The 22,053-nt window shown below is 46.5% G+C and overlaps 7 protein-coding genes across 7 annotated transcripts; 3 read left to right on the forward strand and 4 right to left on the reverse strand.

The window, feature by feature from the left end:
• Nucleotides 1-121: 121 nt before the first annotated feature.
• On the forward strand, nucleotides 122-1,857 carry N7533_007810 (cytochrome P450; the record flags this gene model as incomplete). Its single annotated transcript, XM_057104460.1, has 3 exons — nucleotides 122-187; nucleotides 248-386; nucleotides 458-1,857. 3 exons carry the CDS (start codon nucleotides 122-124, stop codon nucleotides 1,855-1,857), a joined length of 1,605 nt encoding a protein of 534 aa, XP_056959417.1.
• Nucleotides 1,858-2,630: 773 nt separating this feature from the next.
• On the reverse strand, nucleotides 2,631-3,915 carry N7533_007811 (Zn(II)2Cys6 transcription factor domain-containing protein; the record flags this gene model as incomplete). Its single annotated transcript, XM_057104461.1, has 2 exons — nucleotides 2,631-3,197; nucleotides 3,454-3,915. 2 exons carry the CDS (start codon nucleotides 3,913-3,915, stop codon nucleotides 2,631-2,633), a joined length of 1,029 nt encoding a protein of 342 aa, XP_056959418.1.
• Nucleotides 3,916-5,911: 1,996 nt separating this feature from the next.
• N7533_007812 (S-adenosyl-L-methionine-dependent methyltransferase) lies at nucleotides 5,912-7,458 on the forward strand (the record flags this gene model as incomplete). Its single annotated transcript, XM_057104462.1, has 5 exons — nucleotides 5,912-6,166; nucleotides 6,222-6,466; nucleotides 6,521-6,738; nucleotides 6,793-6,918; nucleotides 6,968-7,458. The coding sequence occupies 5 exons, from the start codon at nucleotides 5,912-5,914 to the stop codon at nucleotides 7,456-7,458; spliced, it is 1,335 nt and encodes a 444-aa protein (XP_056959419.1).
• A 2,161-nt stretch (nucleotides 7,459-9,619) lies between these two features.
• Nucleotides 9,620-10,972, forward strand: N7533_007813 (uncharacterized protein; the record flags this gene model as incomplete). The annotated part of the gene is made up of 5 exons (XM_057104463.1): nucleotides 9,620-9,904; nucleotides 9,967-10,149; nucleotides 10,201-10,269; nucleotides 10,321-10,549; nucleotides 10,602-10,972. 5 exons carry the CDS (start codon nucleotides 9,620-9,622, stop codon nucleotides 10,970-10,972), a joined length of 1,137 nt encoding a protein of 378 aa, XP_056959420.1.
• Nucleotides 10,973-11,200: 228 nt separating this feature from the next.
• On the reverse strand, nucleotides 11,201-13,443 carry N7533_007814 (Zn(II)2Cys6 transcription factor; the record flags this gene model as incomplete). Its single annotated transcript, XM_057104464.1, has 5 exons — nucleotides 11,201-11,672; nucleotides 11,746-12,186; nucleotides 12,241-12,437; nucleotides 12,504-13,010; nucleotides 13,090-13,443. 5 exons carry the CDS (start codon nucleotides 13,441-13,443, stop codon nucleotides 11,201-11,203), a joined length of 1,971 nt encoding a protein of 656 aa, XP_056959421.1.
• Nucleotides 13,444-14,322: 879 nt separating this feature from the next.
• On the reverse strand, nucleotides 14,323-20,846 carry nrps5 (nonribosomal peptide synthetase hasD; the record flags this gene model as incomplete). Its single annotated transcript, XM_057104465.1, has 8 exons — nucleotides 14,323-14,517; nucleotides 14,577-16,658; nucleotides 16,713-16,882; nucleotides 16,937-17,038; nucleotides 17,098-17,957; nucleotides 18,014-19,955; nucleotides 20,212-20,527; nucleotides 20,571-20,846. 8 exons carry the CDS (start codon nucleotides 20,844-20,846, stop codon nucleotides 14,323-14,325), a joined length of 5,943 nt encoding a protein of 1,980 aa, XP_056959422.1.
• A 240-nt stretch (nucleotides 20,847-21,086) lies between these two features.
• On the reverse strand, nucleotides 21,087-21,554 carry N7533_007816 (thioesterase family protein; the record flags this gene model as incomplete). Its single annotated transcript, XM_057104466.1, has 1 exon — nucleotides 21,087-21,554. The coding sequence occupies one exon, from the start codon at nucleotides 21,552-21,554 to the stop codon at nucleotides 21,087-21,089; it is 468 nt and encodes a 155-aa protein (XP_056959423.1).
• Nucleotides 21,555-22,053: the final 499 nt, after the last annotated feature.

Here is a 22,053-nt window from a genome sequence, read left to right on the forward strand (position 1 = left end):
GAGCCGAAAGGATAGTAACAGGCCGAAATATCGGGGAGCTGAACATCATCATTCCAGCTATTAACAATAAAAAGAGCCTGTTGGCGAAAAGTATCGAATCTTACGAAGCAGTGTTGTCAACATGTATTATCCGAGCTATCTGTTCCCGCTCGTCAGTGGGGTTTTTGGAATCCCATTTTTATGCTGGGTAAGCATCTTCTTGAAAATCCAGATTCAAAGTAGAATCAAAATATAACTAACAAAGCAGATTATTTACACACTTCATTTTCATCCACTGGCTAAATACCCTGGGCCCTTTCTGGCGAAATTTACCACCTTGTACGCGGCCTACCATGGCTGGAAAGGAGACATTCATTTAGACATATGGGCTTGTCACCAACGTTATGGTAAGTCAAAGCATAAAATTATTCATCTCTGGCTCTGAGTTTTCTGACTTACCATAAGTGGAGAAAACTAGGCGATGTTATTCGCTACAAACCAGACTCAGTCATTTTCAACACAGTCGAAGCCCTCCACCTCATATATCGCCGTCCTGGTGGCATTGTCAAGTCAAAGGTATATGAGCCTATGGTGCATCGCGCTCCAAACACTTTTACCATTCGCGGTGGAAAGGAGCATGCCAAACGCCGTCGAATAATGGCCCAGGGCCTGTCTGACAAGGCGCTGCGTGAATATGAGCCACGAATCATCCAACATATCGATAAGTTTCTTCAAGTCATGGTCGAAGATTCAAGATCGCCCGGTGATTGGAGTGAGCCGAAGAACATGGGACAATGGTGCAATTATCTCTCATTCGATATCATGGCTGATGTTGTGTTTGGGGCGAAGTACAACCTTCTGGGTGAACCGCGTTTCCGGTACGTTTGCGACGCCATCGATGCCTCCAATGTACGCATGGGAACCCTGGTCCAGGCAGGACGATGGGGATCGATAAAGATCGAAAAGTATTTGTTCCGGAAGGCGATTTTCGGTCGCAATCGATTCGTGCGTTTTGTTACGAAACTTGTCCAGATGCGTTTGTCACCCACTTCTGTGAATGAAGCGGAAGATGTACCGGATGTGTTCCATCGCCTACGTGATGCGAAAGACCCAGTCACCGGTGCTGGGTTCACCTTGGATGAGATCGCTGCTGAGAGCACAACACTCATTGTAGCTGGATCTGATACGACATCTACCAGCATCTCCGCAGTGCTCTTTTACCTTTCACACCATAAGGATGTATATGACAAAGTTACTGCGGAGGTGCGCGGCAAGTTCAGTTCAGTCGACGAAATCCGTTCTGGTCCCGCGCTTGCGTCTTGCCAATTCTTACAGGCGTGTGTCAATGAAGCATTTCGTATGTCCCCGGCTGTTGGAAGTTGTCTATTTCGCGAGGTCGTGAATAATCCCATTACAATTGATGGTCAGACAATTCCGGCTGGTTATGACGTTGGTGTGGGAATCTATTCCATTCACCATAGCTCGACATATTTTGAAACTCCGTTTGATTTTGATCCGAACCGGTGGCTCGAGGGGAATGAGCAAAAGGAGACGAAAGAGAGCATCGATCGTGGCCTTGCAGTCATGAACCCATTCTCGCTTGGCACCCGTAGCTGCCTCGGCAAGGGATTGGCCACAGTGGAAATTCATCTCATGCTGGCCTTTCTGTTCTATACCTATGATTTCCGGCTGGCGGATGGGGCGTTGGGCAGAATTGGAGAAGGAGGTCCTGGGGAGGGAATACACCGTCACAGGGCTCATGAATACCAGCTGCACGATCATATTACCAGTCAGAAGGAAGGTCCATATCTACAGTTTAAAGTTCGGGGGGCAGAAGTAAACGTTTTAGCGGTCGGAACTCTTATACATAGTCCATAATCAGGCAGCATGTTAGTATCTCACTGCAGCAACTGTTTTAGTGCTATGGTCCCTGCCAGGCTGAAGTGAATTTCAAATTCAAATACCTAGGTATACTACTAGTATGTGCGCAATTTCATACCAAACTTGGACCTTCTATATATAGACTTTCCAATCAAGAGGCCAGAAGTGATATTCGTATTGCCTAAGTAAGCACTGGCGGCCCAAGGTCCAGCTCGTCAGCAGCATAGTTGTAAAGAACAGCCCTGAGACGAGACATTCATCACGAGAAAGTTAAATCAAACAAGGTAAATGCTTGTTCAAGGCGAAGAGATCAGCCGGCTCTATCGAATCTGCTTTCAGTCTTTGCTTGTCTTAAACTTAAATAGTATTGTAGCTATGCCTCGTGAAACACACTTGTGCAGATCTTCCAAGGTGATTACGGATCACTCCTATATGCCTCTTTTGTCTATTCTAATTCATGCTGCCAGTTTGCCCTCGTATTCATCTGAACAAACTTCTGAGGTCAAATGCGAGACCTTGAGACGCAATTTGACTTGTGTATTTCTTAAGGTCAACCCAATCACTGTTTATCTTAGACCCGCCTATCTAATATTGAGGTGTAATGTCAGAAACTGGAATGAACTTGAATGCTTGAGATATAATGCCAGCGCTTGATTGTGTCCGGCACCAATTGTAAAATGAGGGTCATATTGCTTCACCAGTGTAGTCACTATCTAGTATATTTCGTCGAAAAGTTTGAACCAAAGCCAATATCTTTATGCAGAGTCTGTCTATTTTAGAATCGTCTGAAGGGCCGTAAACATCATCTCGAGGCGCATCAAAGTCAATTGCAACTTCATAGCATTCATTTTATCGACATCTTTCTGAGTCGTTTCCTTTGCCCGCGCATTTAGTTGACTGACACGGGTTCGCATCGCAATAAAAACTTTCTCAACCTGGTCGCGAGCTAATGTGACAATTGTCTTGCGCATTGCTGATAATGGTTCAGTCTCGACCATCTGTATGCCTCCGAGGCTGAGTCGGAGCTCCACTAAGCCGTCTGGCATGGCGGCAGTCAAATTCTGAAGGCGGCGAAACGCCAAATCTACCACCATTGTCACTAACATGTTCGTCTCCGAGTCCTCCTGACACCGGTCGCAATTAAGAACGGTTTGAGTAGCCGTCAGTGCGTTCAAAGTTGTTGCAAAATCTGTGTCCGCTTGAACTGGTCCACAGCTTTGCTCCAGAGCTTTAAGTTTGGAAAGTGATTCGAACTGATGCTGAAGACAGAAGCAGCTAGTTTGGGTATCCCGTTGACTTGTACCATCTAATTGTGTCGTTTGTGCATTCTCTGTCATCTGAAACGGGGATTGAAGACAAGTATCGCCTAGTGGCTGTATGGCACTCGGGAAGAGATCAATCGACTGCACCACTCCTGATAAACTGGGTGGGGAGGCTTGGATCTTAAGTCAGTATAATCATTCTTCAGGGTTGTAATAAGAGCGTACCGAAGAAATGTTGGTCAAGCCCGTCAGTTGTTGTATCGGACGACCCTTGTACCTATTACATCATTAGAAATCAAAGTCACCCATCATTCCGGGGTGGTTTACGTACATCCCACATTGCGGTTTCTTTCAAAGCCTCGATATCGACAGGAAACTCCACATCCGATAAGGAAACCAAAGTGTGATCGGACATCCAAGTGTCAAGGTTCAAAATGTTATCCTGGTCTTCGGATACTTCCTCGTCATCAAAATCGCAATCGAGAGAAACGGAGCGATCGGTCACCGGAGTAGATATGATCGGATGATGAAATTTAGTCCCCTCAATAGTTTCATTCATTTGATGTAATTTTTCCAATGTCTTCTTATTTCGACTGCCTTTAGGCTTGCCGATCTTGGCCGCAAAGGAGTACACACATTCGGACCCCGCCTTTTTGCAGCGAGTACAGGGACTTGTTCCTGAGCAGCGTAGTTTCATTCGATGGCAGACATTGCAAGCTCTTCGAAGCTTCTTTGCTTGATCCTCATCAGGTCCAGTGTGATTTGACTTAAAAGTGTTTGAATCCGTAGTCATGTTGAAGGCTCAGGGAAGAAAAACTAAGTCGAAGGGTGGAGGGTAGACACATCCTTCTTCATATGAAGATATCTAGCCTGCTTATTATTTTCAATTATAATATTTTTTGTAAAAGTACAATAGTCTTCTACGCCATATTCAGCTTAGCGTGAGGTCACCATTGTACTGGATTTCTTGTGTGCGGCTGCGCCGAGCTTCCTGCTGAAATCTCGACCTATGAAAGGGCTGAGGAATCTTACATGCATCAAAAATACGCGTGGTAAATTATCTTGAATAATCGATGGAAACGCCAATGGCCGAAGTCTGGCCTAGGGCTGTTCCAGGGTTGCAGCCTGGCCCCCAAACTCCAAGCCCTCGGTGCTAAACACGTACTAGTCACGGAAACATGGAGGGGCTCTCTAACCAAAGCTAGCGAATGAAGAGCCCAGGAAATGGTATTACAAAATTTTAACGGCGCACGGCCACATGGTTAAACTTGTAGAGAAAAAAAATCAGGCTACGGAGCAGTCGAATTAGATGAAACCGATAATTTCCAATTGACTGATCTCAAGGGAAATCTCGTGTCTAAGGTCACAACTACCAGCCTCTGTGCCAATCTTCCAACAAGCTTAGTTGGGTACTATGACTTATCAGTGAGTCAGAACTTCTCTAAAAGTGCTTCAGGCCTTAAGTGAGAAAATCACACGATTGATCTTTACCTCATTCTCCGTGATAACGTAATCCACCACAGAGCTGACTGCAGCGTTGAGTTGGCCACTCACCCGTTCTCTATTTATTTTATAGCGTATATATGAGCCAAATCAGCCTTAGTATTATTGAACTATTTACCAGCTGCGAATTTATTTCGTATATGCCCTATCTTACTACATCTATCAGGCAGATCGGCGCTTTTGCAGGCGTGCTGCTGTGATTTGAACCGAATTGGGCTAGGAAAAGCGAACTGAATTCTTATACGTCGCCAACTCTTCATAGTGAATGGTTGGGTGTTTAGCCAAAATCTTACCAGCTGTCGTGATAAATGATGATGTTTGTTTAACGCCACTCGGTTGATCCGCAGGTATCCACTCGTAATTTTGCCGTTTCTATGCGAAGTGGTGGATGGGGTTTGGCGCGATCTACCCATCCACCAGGGGTAGTCCCGTAGGCGCCTTGCGGGACCTGGCACTAGGTTTAAGGCGTACAGTCAGTCCGTGACGGTAGAATACCGGAGAAGTACGACTCTCCTGCGTCGCGCTAGCCGTCATCGGGTTAAAGGCACAATTCGGCTTTCTCCCACTTCTAACGTAATTCTTGGCTTAGTGATAACTGGTTCTGGTTGGCGTGAATAATTTCGGTTAATACTTTCGGCAGTGCATACAGTCTAACTTAAGGAAAATTTAGTCTCGTATACGGCCCTAGTGCTGAGAAGGCGGCTGAGAGCGCGGCCGAGAAAGCGGCCGAGGAAACACGAACACTCTTAGTCCGTCCTCTGGAATTCCCAGGTCTCCCGGTTTTCAAATAAGGCCTCGAGCAGGTTTCAGAGTCAAAGGCTTTGGTAGCCACTGGAGGGCTGTATTCTGCACTTATAGGGGCGAAAAAAGCTATATTGACCATAGAGGCCGATTTGGAAGTCAGCAGAAATGAAGGCCTCCTTGGCCATGATGCTTCCATTTCCTCTGTAACCATAGGCATCACGTTACAGAATTGCGCTCTTTCTGTGCTATCTTATCAAGTCGTTTAACTCTACTGCTTTTGATTCCTACATCCCAAGTTCGTGCAATAGAACCAGTCTAATCGCTAGTTAAATCGACATTTTGGGGATTATGCCATATACTCGCCGATGGAAAACTTGCGAATACTATTCCGGGAAATTTCCGCAATCGTGTATCCGATTTGCCTTTGTACTACTTTCATGTCTACGCATATATTATAAGACCACCTGGGCTCTCTGTCCTTCAAAACAACATTGTTTTCATAAAACTTCTAGTAGCTTTGCAACTACGTTTTGGTCATTGCAATGGTGCCTTCTTCAAACTCTGTTCATACTTTGGAAAGCTTGAGATGTTTGATAAATGAATCTCTAAACATCGTCGAGAAGTCGATTCTTGACCACAATGACCCGGAATTATCCCTGGACTCATGCGAATCTCACCCCGTCCATAGTCGCCTCCAAGCCGACCTTGAGGTTGCTTTGAAGACTATATCATCCGCGACGAATATGCTGCGATCTCTCTGTGACCCAAACACGTATCTCAACGATACAATTTATGGGGTCAGTACTTCTATCTCAGCAAATACATAAATACTTGGCTCATCCCGCTCTGCAGTATCATGATGAAACAGCGCTGTTTATTGCCTGTCAAGCAGATATTGCGAACCACCTTGGCAAGGAGGAGCTCTCCATTCAGGAGCTAGCCCAAAAGACCGGCCTTAATGAAGAAAAGCTAGCGCGCTACTTGAGGAACCTCTGTAATAAACAAATCTTCCGAGAGACCGCAAATAACAGATTTGCCAACAACTTCCTTTCTGTCACCTTCCAATCGGAGGGGAAACGGGCTTTAGTTGGACACTGGTAAGATGCCTTGCCAGATTCTGAAATTTAAATAATAACGGATGTGGTTACTAGTGCCGATGAATGCAGAACCTCATCTTCCAAGGCTTGGGAGGCGCTTGTACATCCTGACTACAAAGACGCCACTGAAGCTAATAAAGCGCCATTTAATCTGGCTTACGACACTGATTTGACGGTTTTTGAATGGGTGAAAAGTGTCAGGCCCGATATCGGTCAAAGGGCTAATACTGCTATGGCCGGTAAAGGGCTCAACTTGGAGCAATATTTGACCCGTAATTATATCCACTGGACAATATCGGGGTTTCCGAATACTAATGTTTGAACAGTTTATCCATGGCATTCAGAAGGCACCAAAACGATCATTGATGTGGGGGGTGGCGTTGGGGCTGGAACTCTTCCAATCATGAAAGAGAATCCCAATCTTCATTTGAGAGTTCAGGATCGCCCTGAGAGTGAGCCAAAGTTTTACGAGGTGGGTGCTACATTAAATTAAAGTTAAAGGTTACTTGAACTCTGCTGATCCAGCTGATATTACACATCAGTACCTCAAAAATTCGTATCCCGAATTTGAACAGTCAGATCGCGTCAAATTTGTTGGTCATGACTTCTTCACCCCTCAGCAAGAGGCAGGAGACATCTATTTCTTGCGTCATGTCATCCACGACTGGCCAGATGAAGAGGCACGTCAGATCCTGTCCAATTGCGCTGCTAAAATGAGCTTGGGCAACAAACTTTTGATCCTCGAACATATGTTGGCTCCAACATATCGGGACACGTCGCAGAGTTCATTCGAAGTTGCGCCACAGCCTTTACTTGCCAATTGGGGCCAGTCAGTTGTTAGTCGGTTAGATCTGCAGATGCTGGCCTGCCTTAACGCAAAAGAAAGAACCGAAACTCAATACCGTGCATTGGTCGATAGCACTGGACTAAAAGTAGTTCGTGTGTGGCGCAATGCAGGTCTAGATACGGTGTTGGAGTGCATCAAAGCTTAAAACGTGGACAATCTTTGCAAATGATTTGAGCTTGGGTCCCATAATAGCCTTTTTTATTTACGTCTAGACTGCTCAATACGTGAATATCTGGCTACTCTGATGAAATGCAGTGACAACTAACGTGTTTCATGGGTGAGGCCGCCCGGGCGACTGGGCTGGATCAAGAATACATAGAAATATGATTAATTACAAGTTTGAATATCTCAATAAATAAATATTAATTTTCATTATAAGTTAGCATATAGGTTTAACTTACTATAGAGAATAATAAAATGGAAGCTTTTCTGATTTAGATAATATTTTTACAATATCTCAAAGAATACAAGGTATTTTATGTGTCTATGAGATTAACATATATATCTCTGTGAAAAAAAATATTATTCCATTGGATATTCTCAACACTAGCTAATATTATTATTTAGGATACTAAATCTTGACATAGCCTGTTGAATAGAAATAGTGGTTGAGTTATATAGTTGTAATATATCAAATTTACTATGTGTTTTGGGGTGGCCCACTCGCCCGGGCGGCCCACTCACCAATGAAACACGTTACTACTGACAAGTAGATAGTACCTAATCATGGATCATGGATCCTGCAGTCAAATTGATCATTCATTTGCCCTTTCTCAACTTAAATAGGCGTATTACCCTCCTGAGACCTCCTGAATAGTTTACACATAGAACCCCCAATGTGCCTTCAGCCAAGACTTTTCAGATGAAGTACGGAGTACAGACTAATGGGTTGCGTTCGGCCGGAATTGCACGATATGTACTCCGTACGGCGTACGGAGTAGCTACGGCGAATATCCACGAGTCACAGGAGAAAGGAGAAAATTATGTGGGTCTTTCTCGAGTGGGTGTCTTGACTGCCCCGATTGGGGCCGGGGTTTCATAGCCGACATTATTGCCACGCGTATGTGGGTACCGAAAAAAATAAGGGCATTTCTCGTAAAGGTAAACCAGGACTCTTCAGGGGCCATTTAGCGTTGCATCAGTTGATCCTTTAGGCGACCATTCGCCGCGGTTTTCTGGCTGGCTGCTTGAAACAGGTCGCCCCCGCCCGTCCGCACGACTTCTAAGGTTGCTTGACATATATTCGCCGAGCCTTGGTATCACAAACTTGAAGTAGAGAGGACCCAATCCTATGCTTTCGTTATTAATCTCTACTTCGGTGATAGTGGTGAGACAGGTACCCTCTTTGATGCTTTTGCATGTCTTCGTATCTATACAAAATCCGCATTGAAACGCCAGCGACCCATTGAATATAGAGCGACTAGCCATTCATCTTTCCCCTCTTCGCTTATAATGGAAAGTGTTACCTTAAAATGGATATTAATTAAACCAAAATGAGAAACACAGGCAGATAGCTGCTTGGCAGTACTTAAGTACTATACTCGGTGACATCGCTAACTAGCGAAGGGCTTGCTTACTCCCCACTATCGGTCTAACGCGGCCACTATAGTTAGCGGCCTAAGAATGGGGCTTAGAGCCGAAAGTTCGTAAATTTTGCGAGAGTATGCTACAGTGAGCAAGCCAAAAAAAAAATAAGCACCGAACAGAGCGACAGCTTTCGGCGTCGCAAGTGAGCAATAGATAACTCGATATTGACGTCGCTTTAAAACATGCCTTTTTCCTATGACTAAACATGTGTATATGCTAAAACATTGAGTCAAAACAACCAACATGTACTACGCTGTTCAGGGACTGGCTTTCCTTTTTGTATTGGTGCTCTATCTGGTCCTGAGGAAGAGTAAAAGCAACGAAAGTCAAAGTGGATATTTTAAGGACAAGATTGGGGACCCTATTCCATCCCTCCCGGGGGACACGAGATTCCGGCGGTTTACAAATGGGTTAGTTCCAGTTGGGAGTTTGACCATGAGAAGCTACCTCGATTATTTTGGTGACTATTCTGATGCTAATGAACTCTTTTTTGGCACAGAAAGGAGATATCAGACCAAGGGGCTAAAGAATTCGGAGATAGACCATTTCTTGTGAGAAATGGACGTCAGAGGGAGCTGATTATCTCTCACCCCTCTCATATTAAAGATTTCTATATGCAAGATGCTGCAGGCAAGTGAACGAAGTATGATTATCTTACTCAAAACAAAATCTAACAAAATCATGGATCGACAGATCACAAAAAGCTTCATGACTGTAATATGGGGTCTTTCTTTGCCAGAACGCTTGGTTCCTGTGTTGGAGTCCAGAATGGCGCAGAATGGAAGAACACGCGATCACATCTAGACCCTCATTTCTCCTTTACATCAGCAAATTCAGTTGTTGCAACAACCAAAAGTGCCATCAAGACCTGGGCTGAGACACTTCCCCGGGAGGTAAACACTGGTGTGTCTGGGCCTTTTGAACTTGACGCAATAGTTGCTTGCCGCCAGCTGCCTTTTCGGCTAATTGCCATGGCGCTGTACGGCGAAGTCTTTTCAGAAGAGGTCAGTCTAAAACCGTACTTCAGAAATTCAACATCAACGACTGACAGATTAATTTTTCCCAGCTATTTGGGCGACTTTGGGACCTAAATACGCTGCACGAGGAAGTGACATTTGTCACATTCTTGAGTCCAGCAGCCAAGAACTGGTGGTATCCCTGGCTACCAACAAAAGCCAATGCGACCTTGAGGAAGTTCAACAAATTATGGGAAGAACTGAACCTAGATGCAGTGGCTCTTGCAAGAGAGGTATGAAGACTCTATCGCGTTGAGTTGTGGATAATCCTAATATATTCATAGAGGGGAATTTCAATTCCTTTGGAAGGAATGTACCGGGCCGTTGAGAATGGCAACATTGATATGACTAGTGTAAGTTGTTGAAGTATTTATTTCAGTTAGACCATACTGACCTTTAGGCAGTTCCTGCAATCTCTTGATGAAATTATCTTCACGAACATCGACATCACTTCTACCATTTTCGCGTACTGCCTGATAAATCTGGCGGGTCACCCCGATGAACAAACTGATCTCCGAAATGAGATTTTATCTAAGGAAAAAGACATCGATACGCTGGATCGCTATCTGAAAGATGAAAATACACAGCTTCATCACGTCTACCTGGAACTTCTTCGCAACAACCCTCCTGCTTGTTTGTACCTCCGAAACAGTATGCCAGGATATGAGACTAATTTTTGCTATAGGGTTTTCCCTTCCTGAGATGACCGCAAAGAATAAATATATCGGAGGATACCTCATCCCAGCCGCCACACCTGTGATCATTGATGTACGCCGTCTGAATCAAGACTCTCCGATTTGGGCTCCAGATGGGAAATCTTTCCGACCGCGCCGCTGGGATTCCGTCTCTCGATTGGATGCACGGTACAGTCTGCATGGGTATGGACTTGGACCACGAAAATGCCTTGGAAAGAATTTCGCATCTATAATGATAAAGTTGTTTGTCATCACGGTGTTGGAGAATTACCAGCTAGGTGGGGCCTTGGACACCAAGCTTCGGCCAGATACATGGACTCGTGTCCCGGAATCCGTTGTTTCATTTGAACAGCTGTCATAGCACGCTTTTTATGATTTGTATACTTGATGTCTTATTAGGGATATCTAACTACGGGTGGCATTGAGTATTTGTTCTAGTTCGATTTTACAAGCGAAGACATTCAAATTTCTTAAAATTTTGTTTCAGTGTTGAATTTTAATTATTTTCTAAGTCGTCAATCATTTCATGTTCAGTAATTCGGACCCATTAACTGTGGTTTTGTGCAAGGCTATATGCCAGGTACCTTTCCTAGATATCCAGTCCAGTATTGCCACTGAATCCAAACGAAGCAAGCTGACCGCCGAACAGGGACTCTATCAGGTTCGTACCATCAATACCGCCCATGGGGGAATCATACTCGGTTTCCCATGTTGAACCTGTACTAAAGCCTTGGCTGATGAATCCCTGGGTGTATAATCGGAGCCGCACTTTCTCTCGCAGATTGTGTAGAAAAGTCCACAGTCGTTCCTCGTCGTTGTTTTCTTCCCCGGGGGTGCCATATTCCATCTCCACGTCGGCAATTGTTTCCCATGCCTGTTTGCAGATAACGCTAATATCACTTGATAAATCGAATGTTTCTATCGTTGACAGCTCGTTTATTATGTGGAGCATTCCATGAAGTTGGGAATGACGCCGAATGTGCCAGTGGAATCGTCTGATATTAGGGTCGGCTAAAACATTTTGATAGGAGGAAATGAGGTCTTTCGCATATTCCATAGCCCTATTTCAAATTAGGATCAAAGACAGATATGAACTGAGACTGGCTAGGAATGGAAGGGGGTTTGATGACATACTTCTTTCGAGCCGGGGTCCACTGGCTGTTACCAGTAGTAGTTCCATTGCGCTCTTTCAGGAATCGATGATACACCAAGAGCCGGAGTTTATACTCTCCAAGGCGGCCAAGCTCTAGCGTCACTCTCTGGATAGGATCGCTAGCATCACAGAATTGCAAGTATTGTCTGTTAACTATTTCTATTGTTTCGTCAAGGCATTTCCGGAGCGCATCAGACCCAGTTGGAGGGACAGGGGTTGTCACTATCTGTCTCAGGCCGAGGGAAAGTTGGTAGCGGACGAGAGACATTGTCATGTCCGTAAAACGGGCTGTATTCTTATCCTGCATGATATCCTCATCATTCACATTGCTCGGTAACGCAGTCGCAAGGGTCGTGGGCCAAGTTTGGATGCCAATAGGTTCAGGGTCTACCCCACGTGCTTCGCTAGACATGAAGTCAAGGCTTCGGAGTTATTAGAACGAGTCTTGGCTTGTCTTTTACGGGAGCAGTGCTTACTGAACAATGACGTGCCAAACTCGCCGGCGAAGTTCGGCAACAATAGCGCTGATCGGAGCTTGTGCTGGTTTTTGTGCTCGCCTCCGATCTGCCAGTGCTTCTGGGTCCACGTGGAGAGAAAATGATCGTGCAACGCGTAGTAGGAGACCCGTCAAGCAATAATGGTATGGGACATCTGTTTCTTCACACGTAACAAACTGAAACATGATCACGCATCAGTAAACAGCAAGAATGTGTGCATGAACAGAGATCAATTCACTTACCAAAAACAGACAGCACGCTGAGATTGAGTGAAGGCTCGGCTTTTCAAGAAACTCTGATCGGACCAAACTCTGCTCAATGGCGAGCCGAAGGGCTTTCAAACATCCCTGCCTGACTAATGAAGGTGCAGAATCCTGGCCGGGAGGCGATGAGTCCCAGTGCTCCTGCTCGGATAGACTGGTCAGGGCGCTGAACAACACAGCAAAGAGAAGTGCCTCGAAAGCCGCCGTCGATCGTTTCTCAGCTCCATTATCATGTCCCACTTGGAGATAGTATTCTTTCATTTCCCCCCAGAATGTCGGCTTGTGAATCAGCCGCACAACTGGGTCCACCCGGTCGAGAAAGATATTGTATAATCGCTGGGCATCAGGTAGCGGTGGCATATACGCATGTGGGTGAAATTCGGGGTCTGGGGCGACAAATAAGTTCAAAGGCCGGCTGGGTTGTATTCGTTTCGATGTTGGTTGTGAATCTTGGTCTGCGTCTATAAGGGCGTTGAAATCGGGATGCTGTTTGAATCCAATTCTGTCAATTGATTTCAATACTGAGGTAGCTAAGCGCCTCTGCTGAAAACAAGAAATTACACACCTGTGCAGCCAACTGCTTCCAGTACGAGCCTGACAAGAGACGTGGCTCACTGTCCACATTGTGGACTTCGCCCGCACTGGAAACAGCGGAGTCCTCCGGAGGAGAGCTCTCAGGTGCAGTATTGCCTGCGAGTCGCGCGACGACCAGCTCAAGATGACTCAGTCGCCGTGCAAGCTCCTGGTAAGGCCCATCACTACCCTTCGGAACGGTCTCAGTGGGAGTCGTAGGGGCATATCGGCAGGAATGTCCATGACGAGCGCAGTTCTGACACTCAGGTCTTTCGCGATCGCAGCGAATCTTTCGCGCGCGACATCGCAGACAGGAGTTGACTGTCCGCTTGGTAGCGGGGATCATTGAGTCCTTGGGATGCTCTGGCTGCGGCCATAGGAGTGAGCAAATGTGGAGTTCGCGCGGTAGATGAAGAGAAGATCATTAAAGATTGAAAGACCACCGGCCGTTTGGCCCCCACTTCTCATTCTCGCCACTTATTACGAAAGTACGAAAGTACAAACGGGGGGCCGTACGGTCTAAATAGAAAAAAAGGCCCTTTCAGTCCTTTGATCTGAGCAGCCAATCGGAGTTAAGATTCCAGTGGAAAGCAAATGAATATATCAGCCTTGAACAAAACAAGAAAAAATCTACTAGAAGACCCGACTCAGCAGGTAAATATTCCAAAAGGTAACCCCAAAGTAGCTAGTAAACAGTAATAAGGAGAGAGCATGACCCCACAACTTGAACCAGACTTCGGTTTCAATGCAAAAAAGCCCAGGGCGGGCGGCCAATGAGATTATATCCAATTTTTGACACAGATATCCGTGTTGATCACCCCTTACATAAGAATCGGCCCCGTAACTCAATTGGTAGAGTGTCAGATTCCAGTCCTGAAAGTTAAGCGTTCAAGTCGCTTCGGGGTCAACGATTGTATTTTTGTTCTGTTTATGGGGGGGTTTTCCATACCGATATGCGTTACCGATGCTGAAGCGAACTTGAAGATAGATAATTAGTTCCCTCTTTGCTGTAAGAATTGGAGGACTTGGAAAGAAGAGATCTTGCAAATTGTCTCTACTTAATCTATGTAAAGTGGAAAGATTGGACTCTTTTTAGAATACATAAACCACCCCCTAGGGCAAACATCCCCCCCCCCCCTACCCCCATTTTGAAAAAAAAAAAATATTTTGTTCCTAATAATTTCGGATGGTCACAGTTTTCCAAAAAAAAATTGCCTATCTCAAGTTACATCCCCACAATCTTCAGTCCCTCACTGATTTGACCAACAGATGTGTCAGGCTGCGTAGCCAAGGTGGATAATATATACATGAGCAAGGACTGAATCTTGTCGACCTGTTGTTCACTAAGAACCCCTGTATCGTATTCCAGATCAAGCTCTAATCGATCTTCCCATTCTGTAAACTCGAACAAGAGGGGATACTATCGAAATGTTAGTAATTTGGATGGGAACTGGAGATAAGGTTGAAAGAATAACATACTTTAGCACCATCCGGATGAGTTCTCAACAGTGTCATTTCTGCGTTCCCGAAGTTTTGCATTCGTTGAGTTGTCTCAAATGCAGTATGGAAGGTCACCATAACATCAAATAAGTGTGAATTTTCATGTGTGATACTGGCTTTTCCAGCGACAGCTTTCATTATCTGTGTGAACGGTATCCAATGTGCAATGGATTGCTGGCTTGCCCCTTTCATCTGCGAAACCAAAGATCGCAACGTTTGGGTATCATCTTTGAGCAGTTCGACCCTGATTGGAATCCGATCGACCATCATACCGATGACCTTGTCGGTCCCGGCCATGTCGCGATTTGCATATGGGGCGCCAATGACGAAAGAGTCACTTTCACCCCATGACTGCAATAGAAGTGAAACTATGGCTAGTACAACATGGTGCTTTGTTGCAGCCGCTTCAGCTTCCAGTCGAGTGACGGCTTGGCGCCCTTCCTGTGGGATTGTCAACATCCGGCAGTGTCCGTCATAGGTCTGCGGTTTGTTTATGAAAGGAGCGAGGCGAGACTGGGTATATCCAGCCAGGGTTTTCTGCCAGAAATGAACAGCCTCGAGATCAGGCTTCTGCTGTGAAGACCAACTCGCCCAATCCATGTAGCCCTGGTCAACTGGAAGACCTCTGTACTCCTCAGTCCCATTGTATGCCGCACTGATGGCATCAAGTAAAAGGCTTCTTGTCGTCCCGTCCGACACCGCATGCGACATTGTAATAACCACCACGATTGAAACGGGCGATTCCTCAATCCAGCGAACACGGATAGGTTGACCATTGTTCAAGTCGAATCCAAGATTAATTTCATCAGATATAGTCTTGTCAATGGATACCTTAGCTGGAAGCTGAAGTGGTCCACCGAAATCTGCTCGAATAGATCGGCGGAGGATACCGTCAACGGGAGCGAACTCGGATAGCAAGACCGGGTAGTAATTGATGACTTGAGAGAAACTGTCCCAGAGGTGATCGCGATCTAGCGGCCCAGTGAATCGCATCGCAAGTGCCACGTTCCATGCAGTAGATCTCTTGTTTTGCTCCCACGCGTTATACACCTCCTCCTCCAGTCCGGATGTGATAAATAGAGGGGCCTCTCGCGTTTGACAGAAAGGAGAAAATTCATCGGAAATAGCTTGGCTAACTTTGGTCTCTAGAGCAGCTGCTAGGTCACGCAGGACGATGTTTTCAATGACCATGCGCAAAGGAACGCGATGAGCCAGCTCTTCGGTTAGTCGCTGTGCGACCCCTATCTGCAGCAGGGAATGACCACCGAGATCAAAAAAATTGTCTAGAGCTCCGACTTGATGCTGCGGGAGCTTCTCCTCCCAAATCCGTGCGACTAGACATTCCATTTCTGTTTCAGGAAGCACTGTGACTGCTGTCGACTCGATGGGTATGGCGAGCAATGCTAGTCTGTCAATCTTCCCATTGACATTCAAAGGGAAGTTTTCCAAGGCAACCACTCGGGTCGGCTGACAATGGTATGGCAGACTGCTGCGGATTTTATGCTGCAGCTTTTGCACGTCAATATCTCCAGGAGTCACGAATGCTGTCATCATGGCCAGCTCGCGGCTAAAAACCACTGCAATGGACTGAATCCCATTGAAGGCTTTCGTGATCATGTGTTCTACCTCTTGTAGGTCAACACGTAAACCGCGTACTTTGACTTGGTAGTCCATGCGACCGATCACCTGCAGGCTCATATCTGGGGTCCATCGTCCTATATCCCCCGTGCGATACACAGTTTGTCCTGGGAGGAAGGGGTCTGGGACAAAAGACTGCCGAGTGCGATCGGGCAATTTGTGGTAGCCCGGCGTTACCTGGATTCCAGAAATGAAGATCTCTCCTGTACATCCGACCGGAACGGGGCGACTGGCCTTATCGACAATGTATATGGCAGTGCGTGGTGCAGGTGGTCCGTTCGTGACTGGTTGTCCGGACTTCTGATACCCCCAAGTGACAGCAATGGTTGTCTCCACTGGACCATAGACATTCAAGAGAATGCGGTCGTCAATGCCCCATTGATCAACCAAATCTTGAGGAAACACCTCACCTACCACAGAAAGCTACAAAAGTTAGTTATTTCGCATCGGGTAAGAGATAATTTGCTCCGAACTTACGATTTTGAGTTTGGGATGAAGTTTAGGGTCAAGAGTTGCAAGCATAGACGGTGTAATATCGGCAGCATCAACATGGCGGAGATGAGACATTGGAGAGTTTTCATCCTTGAGTACCAATGTAGCACCGTAAAGCAGTGCTGCCAATATCTCATGAAGACAACCGTCGAAACCTAATGACACCAGAATTAGTTTCGCTCCAAATTTGCTCGTATGTGATATCATACCATATGATAACAGCTGCGCATTTCGCTGACCAGGATGCGAATGGTTCCGGCCGGCTTCATGACCGAGAGATGACAAGAGATTAACGTGGGGAATTTGAACACCTGCCCTGTAAATTAGCATCTTGGTAGCCGGTCTCAAAATTTTCCACTTGGTATTTTACCTTTGGGAACTCCAGTACTGCCCGAGGTGAAAATTAAGGCGGCAATACTTTCACCAGAAATCGTCGTTTGGAAGCGCACAGGTTTGATTTCGTCAATTGAACCGACTATAGTGTCCACTGTCAAGAATCGTAAGCCTGGATGGAGAGAATCCGATGGAATGGAATCAGCTGTTGAATAGATTATTATGTCGGATTCTGCCAGATCCAACATGACTTTTTGACGATCCCGGCCATACTTGACATCTATTGGACAATAAGCGTATCCGGTCTTGATAGTAGCAAAAATAGCCACAATCCATTCGACAGAGCCGTCTGCTTGAACAGCCACAAATGGGCTCTTGCTATCTAACCGCATTATTTCAAGGGCTACCGCATTGCTTCTTCGATCAAGCTCCCGATAAGTCAAGACCTCGCCGTTCGGTGACTCCAATGCTGGGAAGTCAGGCACACGATCTACCATTGACTCGAATGCTTCCTTCAGATTGACAGCGCCGACATACTGGTCGTTGAACCTGGGGAAACTGCGAACAAGTGCATCTATCTCAGTAGGCTTAAGTAGCTGATCACGGATGCGTGAGACGGGCTCCGAAAGGTCTTGCGTGATGAATGCCTCAAGGACATTCTGGAGATGTCGGCCCATACCCTCCACCGCAGAGGTGGTGAAACTGTCAGTGTGGTATACCAGTCGGGCAACCAGACCTTCAGCAGAGTCTTCGACAAGTACATTTAGCTTTGCTCCCGAGGAGTCGGTAGTCCAAAACGAAGAAGGCTTCGCAATTGTATCAGACTTCCAGCTGCTCAGAGGAGGAAAGTCATACTGAAGGGCGAAAATTGTCTCATAGAATTCAGTCGCTTTTTCCCTGTCGCAGTCTGGATTAGAGAGTTTGTTGATCCTTGATAGTCGGAAATCTGGCACAATGTTGTAAAGACTGTTTGAAGGAATCGCTCAGAAGACTCTCTCTCGTCAATTTGTACACGGAGGGGGAGTGTGTTGACGAATGGGCCCACAGCAGATTCAATCTCAGATATTGGCCAGGAACGACCTGCCAAAGTTGCTCCTACGACCACTTCATCCGACGCAGAGTATGTCGAGAGCACGATTGACCACGCCGCATATAGAAACACGGCAGGAGTTACTCTGGCACGCAAAGATTGGCTTTCCAGCTTCGCGGATGTGGTGCCCAGTGAGACACAGACCTCTTTTCTCTTTGCCGGCGAGTTGGGAGTGGACGGGACAGGTAATGTCAGACGAGGAATAGGATCTAGATTGCCTAGATTCTCTTTCCAGAAGGCTTGTGCCTTCTCCTTGACTAGAAAATGAGATTGGTCAATGGTCTTGATGAATTGATGAAACTCTGGTCGCGGGAGAGATGGTAAACAGCCATCGGCTGCCTGAGAGAAGGACTCGATCAAGTTCACTGCCGACCACCCATCTATCAGGCTGTGGTGTATGGTTAAGGTGACTAAAGTGGCCCCATGAGGTGCAGAATAGACTCGAAATCCGATGAATGGTTTAATATGCGGGTAGGACGGAGTCGATAAAGTTTCCTCGGTAGACAGATATTGTAAATTGCGCCATTCTTCCTCAGTGGGTAATTCTTGAACTGGCAGTTCCTCCCAACTTGGATCAACCTGTTGATGGATAAGTTGTGCGCCCCGCTCACCTAGAAGCAGGAATGTTGTACGAAGTGAACTATGCGCCGCAAGAGCGCACAGCCAGGAGCGTTTGAGTTTTGATAGTGATCCATGGGCAAAGGATATTCCCAGTCTTAAGTAGTTGGCCGAGCGATCTTGTAAAGTCCCGTGGATCATTCGCATTTGCAAGTCTGTCATTGGTGCAACATCAACTATCCCGTCTGTTTCTGTTTGAAGCGTATCATTGACCGACTTCCATAGCTCCTGTCGAGCGATATCCAACTTTGGTTGCGGCTGGCCCTGTCCAATTCTAGTCAAACTTTGGCTTATCGCGGCAACAGTATCCATTTGGAAAATTTGAGATAGGCTGGTAGCAAATGAATAGCGCTTTATTGTTGTAACCACAGAAACAGCTGCTAAGGAGCTACCTCCTAGCTGCCTGAAAGAAGACACTGGAGTGATTTGTGACTCTGGGAGTTTCAAAGCAACCGAAAACGCTTTTGACACAGCTTCTTCTGGTCCAAGCTCTTCATGTGGATCTGGTTTGACAGTCGGAGAATTTGATGTATCCAAGAGCGCTATGAGTTCCTTGCGGTCGATTTTACCATTGCTGGTCAGGGGCAGGTTGTCCATGCCGACGATCCTATCAGGTACCAGGAAGGGAGATTTACCTGCTTTCAGCAAATCGTCACGCAGGCCTATTGCGGTGGAGGCTGGGCAGACAAATGCATAGAGGCGAGTTTCAACTGATACAGCGATGCCGATTTCAACGGCCGGAATGTCCAGCAGCAGTGGCTCAACCTCTGTCTCAAGATTGATGAGAAATCCCCGGTTCTTGACAAGACTGTCTTTGCGACCGGCGAACACAACACCTGCAAAAGACATACGACCGTAGTCTCCCGTGCAATACAGTCTTTCTCCACGGTATGTAATAAATGATTGTTCTGTTCGAGCCTCGTCTTGGAAGTACCCAAGGGCAACTCCTGTACCGCCAATACAAATCTCTCCAGCATCAGCCTCGTCGCCATTTTCATCCCGTAGGATCACGAATGCTCCACGGAGAGCGAATCCGAGAGTCTGCGGCTGACCAACGACAAGCTCTGCCATTAGTGTGACGCAGGTAGCTTCGGTAGGTCCATATGCGTTGAATATTTTGCGTCCTGGGGCGGACCAAGCTTCAATGAGAGTGTCAGGGGCCTTCTCGCCACCTAAAATAATTCTTTCTACCCGTCCATAGTTGTCTGAAGGATCGAGTGAGGACAAGATGCTGGGGGGTTAGGGGGAGATCGGTACACTCTTTAGCAGCGTCGGGGAAAGTATCAGGGTTCGCCAGGACGAGGCAGGACCCATTGCCCAAGCATGAGAAAAAGACTCCGGCGCAACCTGTGGTCCGCGTTAGTAACTATTTTTTTTTCTTCAAGAAAATGGCTTTTTGGTGACACTGACCGTCAAATGCGATTGAAAACATGACCAACATACGTGACTCGGCTGTCACGACGAATTTTAGTGGCGAGCCAGCGCCATTCTCATGGGCGTATGCCACCATCGAACGGTGTGCAACTTTTACACCTTTCGGCCTTCCGGTTGAGCCCGATGTGAAGATGATGTACGCCAAATCATCGGGTGTTGGTGAATCAAGGGAGCTCGGATCGTGCGCCGGAGTCCACACAGCATCTGTTGCAAGAAACTGAATAACTTCATATTCAGGGGGAATGGCACTTGACGCCTCAGTGCAAAGAACTTTGGCAGCACCGACAGTCTTCAAAGTGACTTCAATACGGTCGGCCCCCCCACGCTGACAGGTCGATGGGTACATAACATGCTCCCGCCTTCAGTACGCCTAAGACGGCAATGACCATTGGCATCGATCGTGTGGTGAGAATCGGAACCAGACATCCTCGGTGAATTCCATTGGCTTGAAGTGTTTTCGCAAGATGATCCGAGGCGTTGTCAAGCTCAGCGTATGAATATTGTTGTTTCGTCGGTGGAGTACCTGACCAGTCTTCGATGGCGATTCGATCCGAGAATCGCTGGACTGTGCCTTTGAACATCCCAACCAGAGATTCAGAGATCTCTGGTCGAGAAATGGACGTGAAATCTAAAGGAGTAAACATGTTTGCTGGATAAGCAGTCAAATTGCTATTCTACTTTTGATTTTTGGTTCGCACCATGAAAATAAATGCATATGCGGAGTCTATCATTCAAGTTCTAGTATCATTCAGTCCGCCGACAGTTAGTCGCCGATGTCAACTCCAAAGTTTCATCGGCATTTTCATCCTCCCATGATTAAACATTCCTGAATTATAAGCAAAATTCTAGGCTAGATTAAATTCGGCCCGTCAGACAACAAGTTACTACAGTTTCTGCCACATTGCCCACTGTTCCATTTCTCTTGCCCGAGCCTTGTTCAAAATTTCACCGGCCCCGCCCTTGTAGCCTCCAGCGTTCAGAAGATCCTCTGGGGCCACCGTTCGTCGCCCTTTCTTCGCAACGTACCTAGATAGTGCCACTGCAAAAAGTGTCTTTTTCTCACGCTGACGACCAAGGAAGTCCGACAGTCCGCCAGCCCCATCCTCCACATCGGTCCCCGGTTGAACTAGATAGGTAACGATCGAAATCCATTTACTATCCCATGTCAAAATGCGCGAGCGTGTTTCGTAGGCTTGAAAGGGTAGAATTTCGCGATAGAAGGTGGTTTCGACGGAACCGAGAATAAGTCGTGCGCCATTCACTGCCCGACACGCTGGTATAAGTTGTTGGGCTAGTAGATTGGCGCGACTGGTATCAAGGTCCACAAGAAATGTGCTATTAGACTTGTGCATGTTTATATCGCATTCTAGCGGGCATGCCCATGAACGTTGGCTTTGCACGCGAAACAGCGCCTCGATCGACTTTTCTGCTGGCAACTGCACAACGGGAGCTGGAAGAACATAGGTCCGAATGAGAGCCGGAAGCAGGCGGGCCTTAATGTTGTTTAGTTGATTTTATATTGAAAACCAGGCAAGATCGCACTCACGGTGTATGAAAGTGGCCAAGCCTTGACATTCAACAACAAGAAAAAAGCTATCGCAGAGTATACCGGGGGTGATTTTGTCCACAGATGTCCAGCAGCAGATAAACAGACATAGAATGTGATTTCAATTATGGGCGCCATAGCCATAACTGGAGGTGAGAACCAGTCTAGCGAAAAAGATGAAGGGAGCGAGCGAATCACGTCGGGATACAAAGTTTTTTCTTTTTTAGAAAAGTTATGGAACTTGGGCGACGGAACACATGTGAGATGCGGACGAGAAGAACAAAATATTCTTTGAGAGCAAAATA

The sequence above is a fragment of the Penicillium manginii genome, assembly GCF_028828005.1.
Source record: "Penicillium manginii strain IBT 31320 chromosome Unknown utg000005l:1.0-5665137.0:1.0-5668048.0, whole genome shotgun sequence".
Classification (NCBI taxonomy): domain Eukaryota; kingdom Fungi; phylum Ascomycota; class Eurotiomycetes; order Eurotiales; family Aspergillaceae; genus Penicillium; species Penicillium manginii.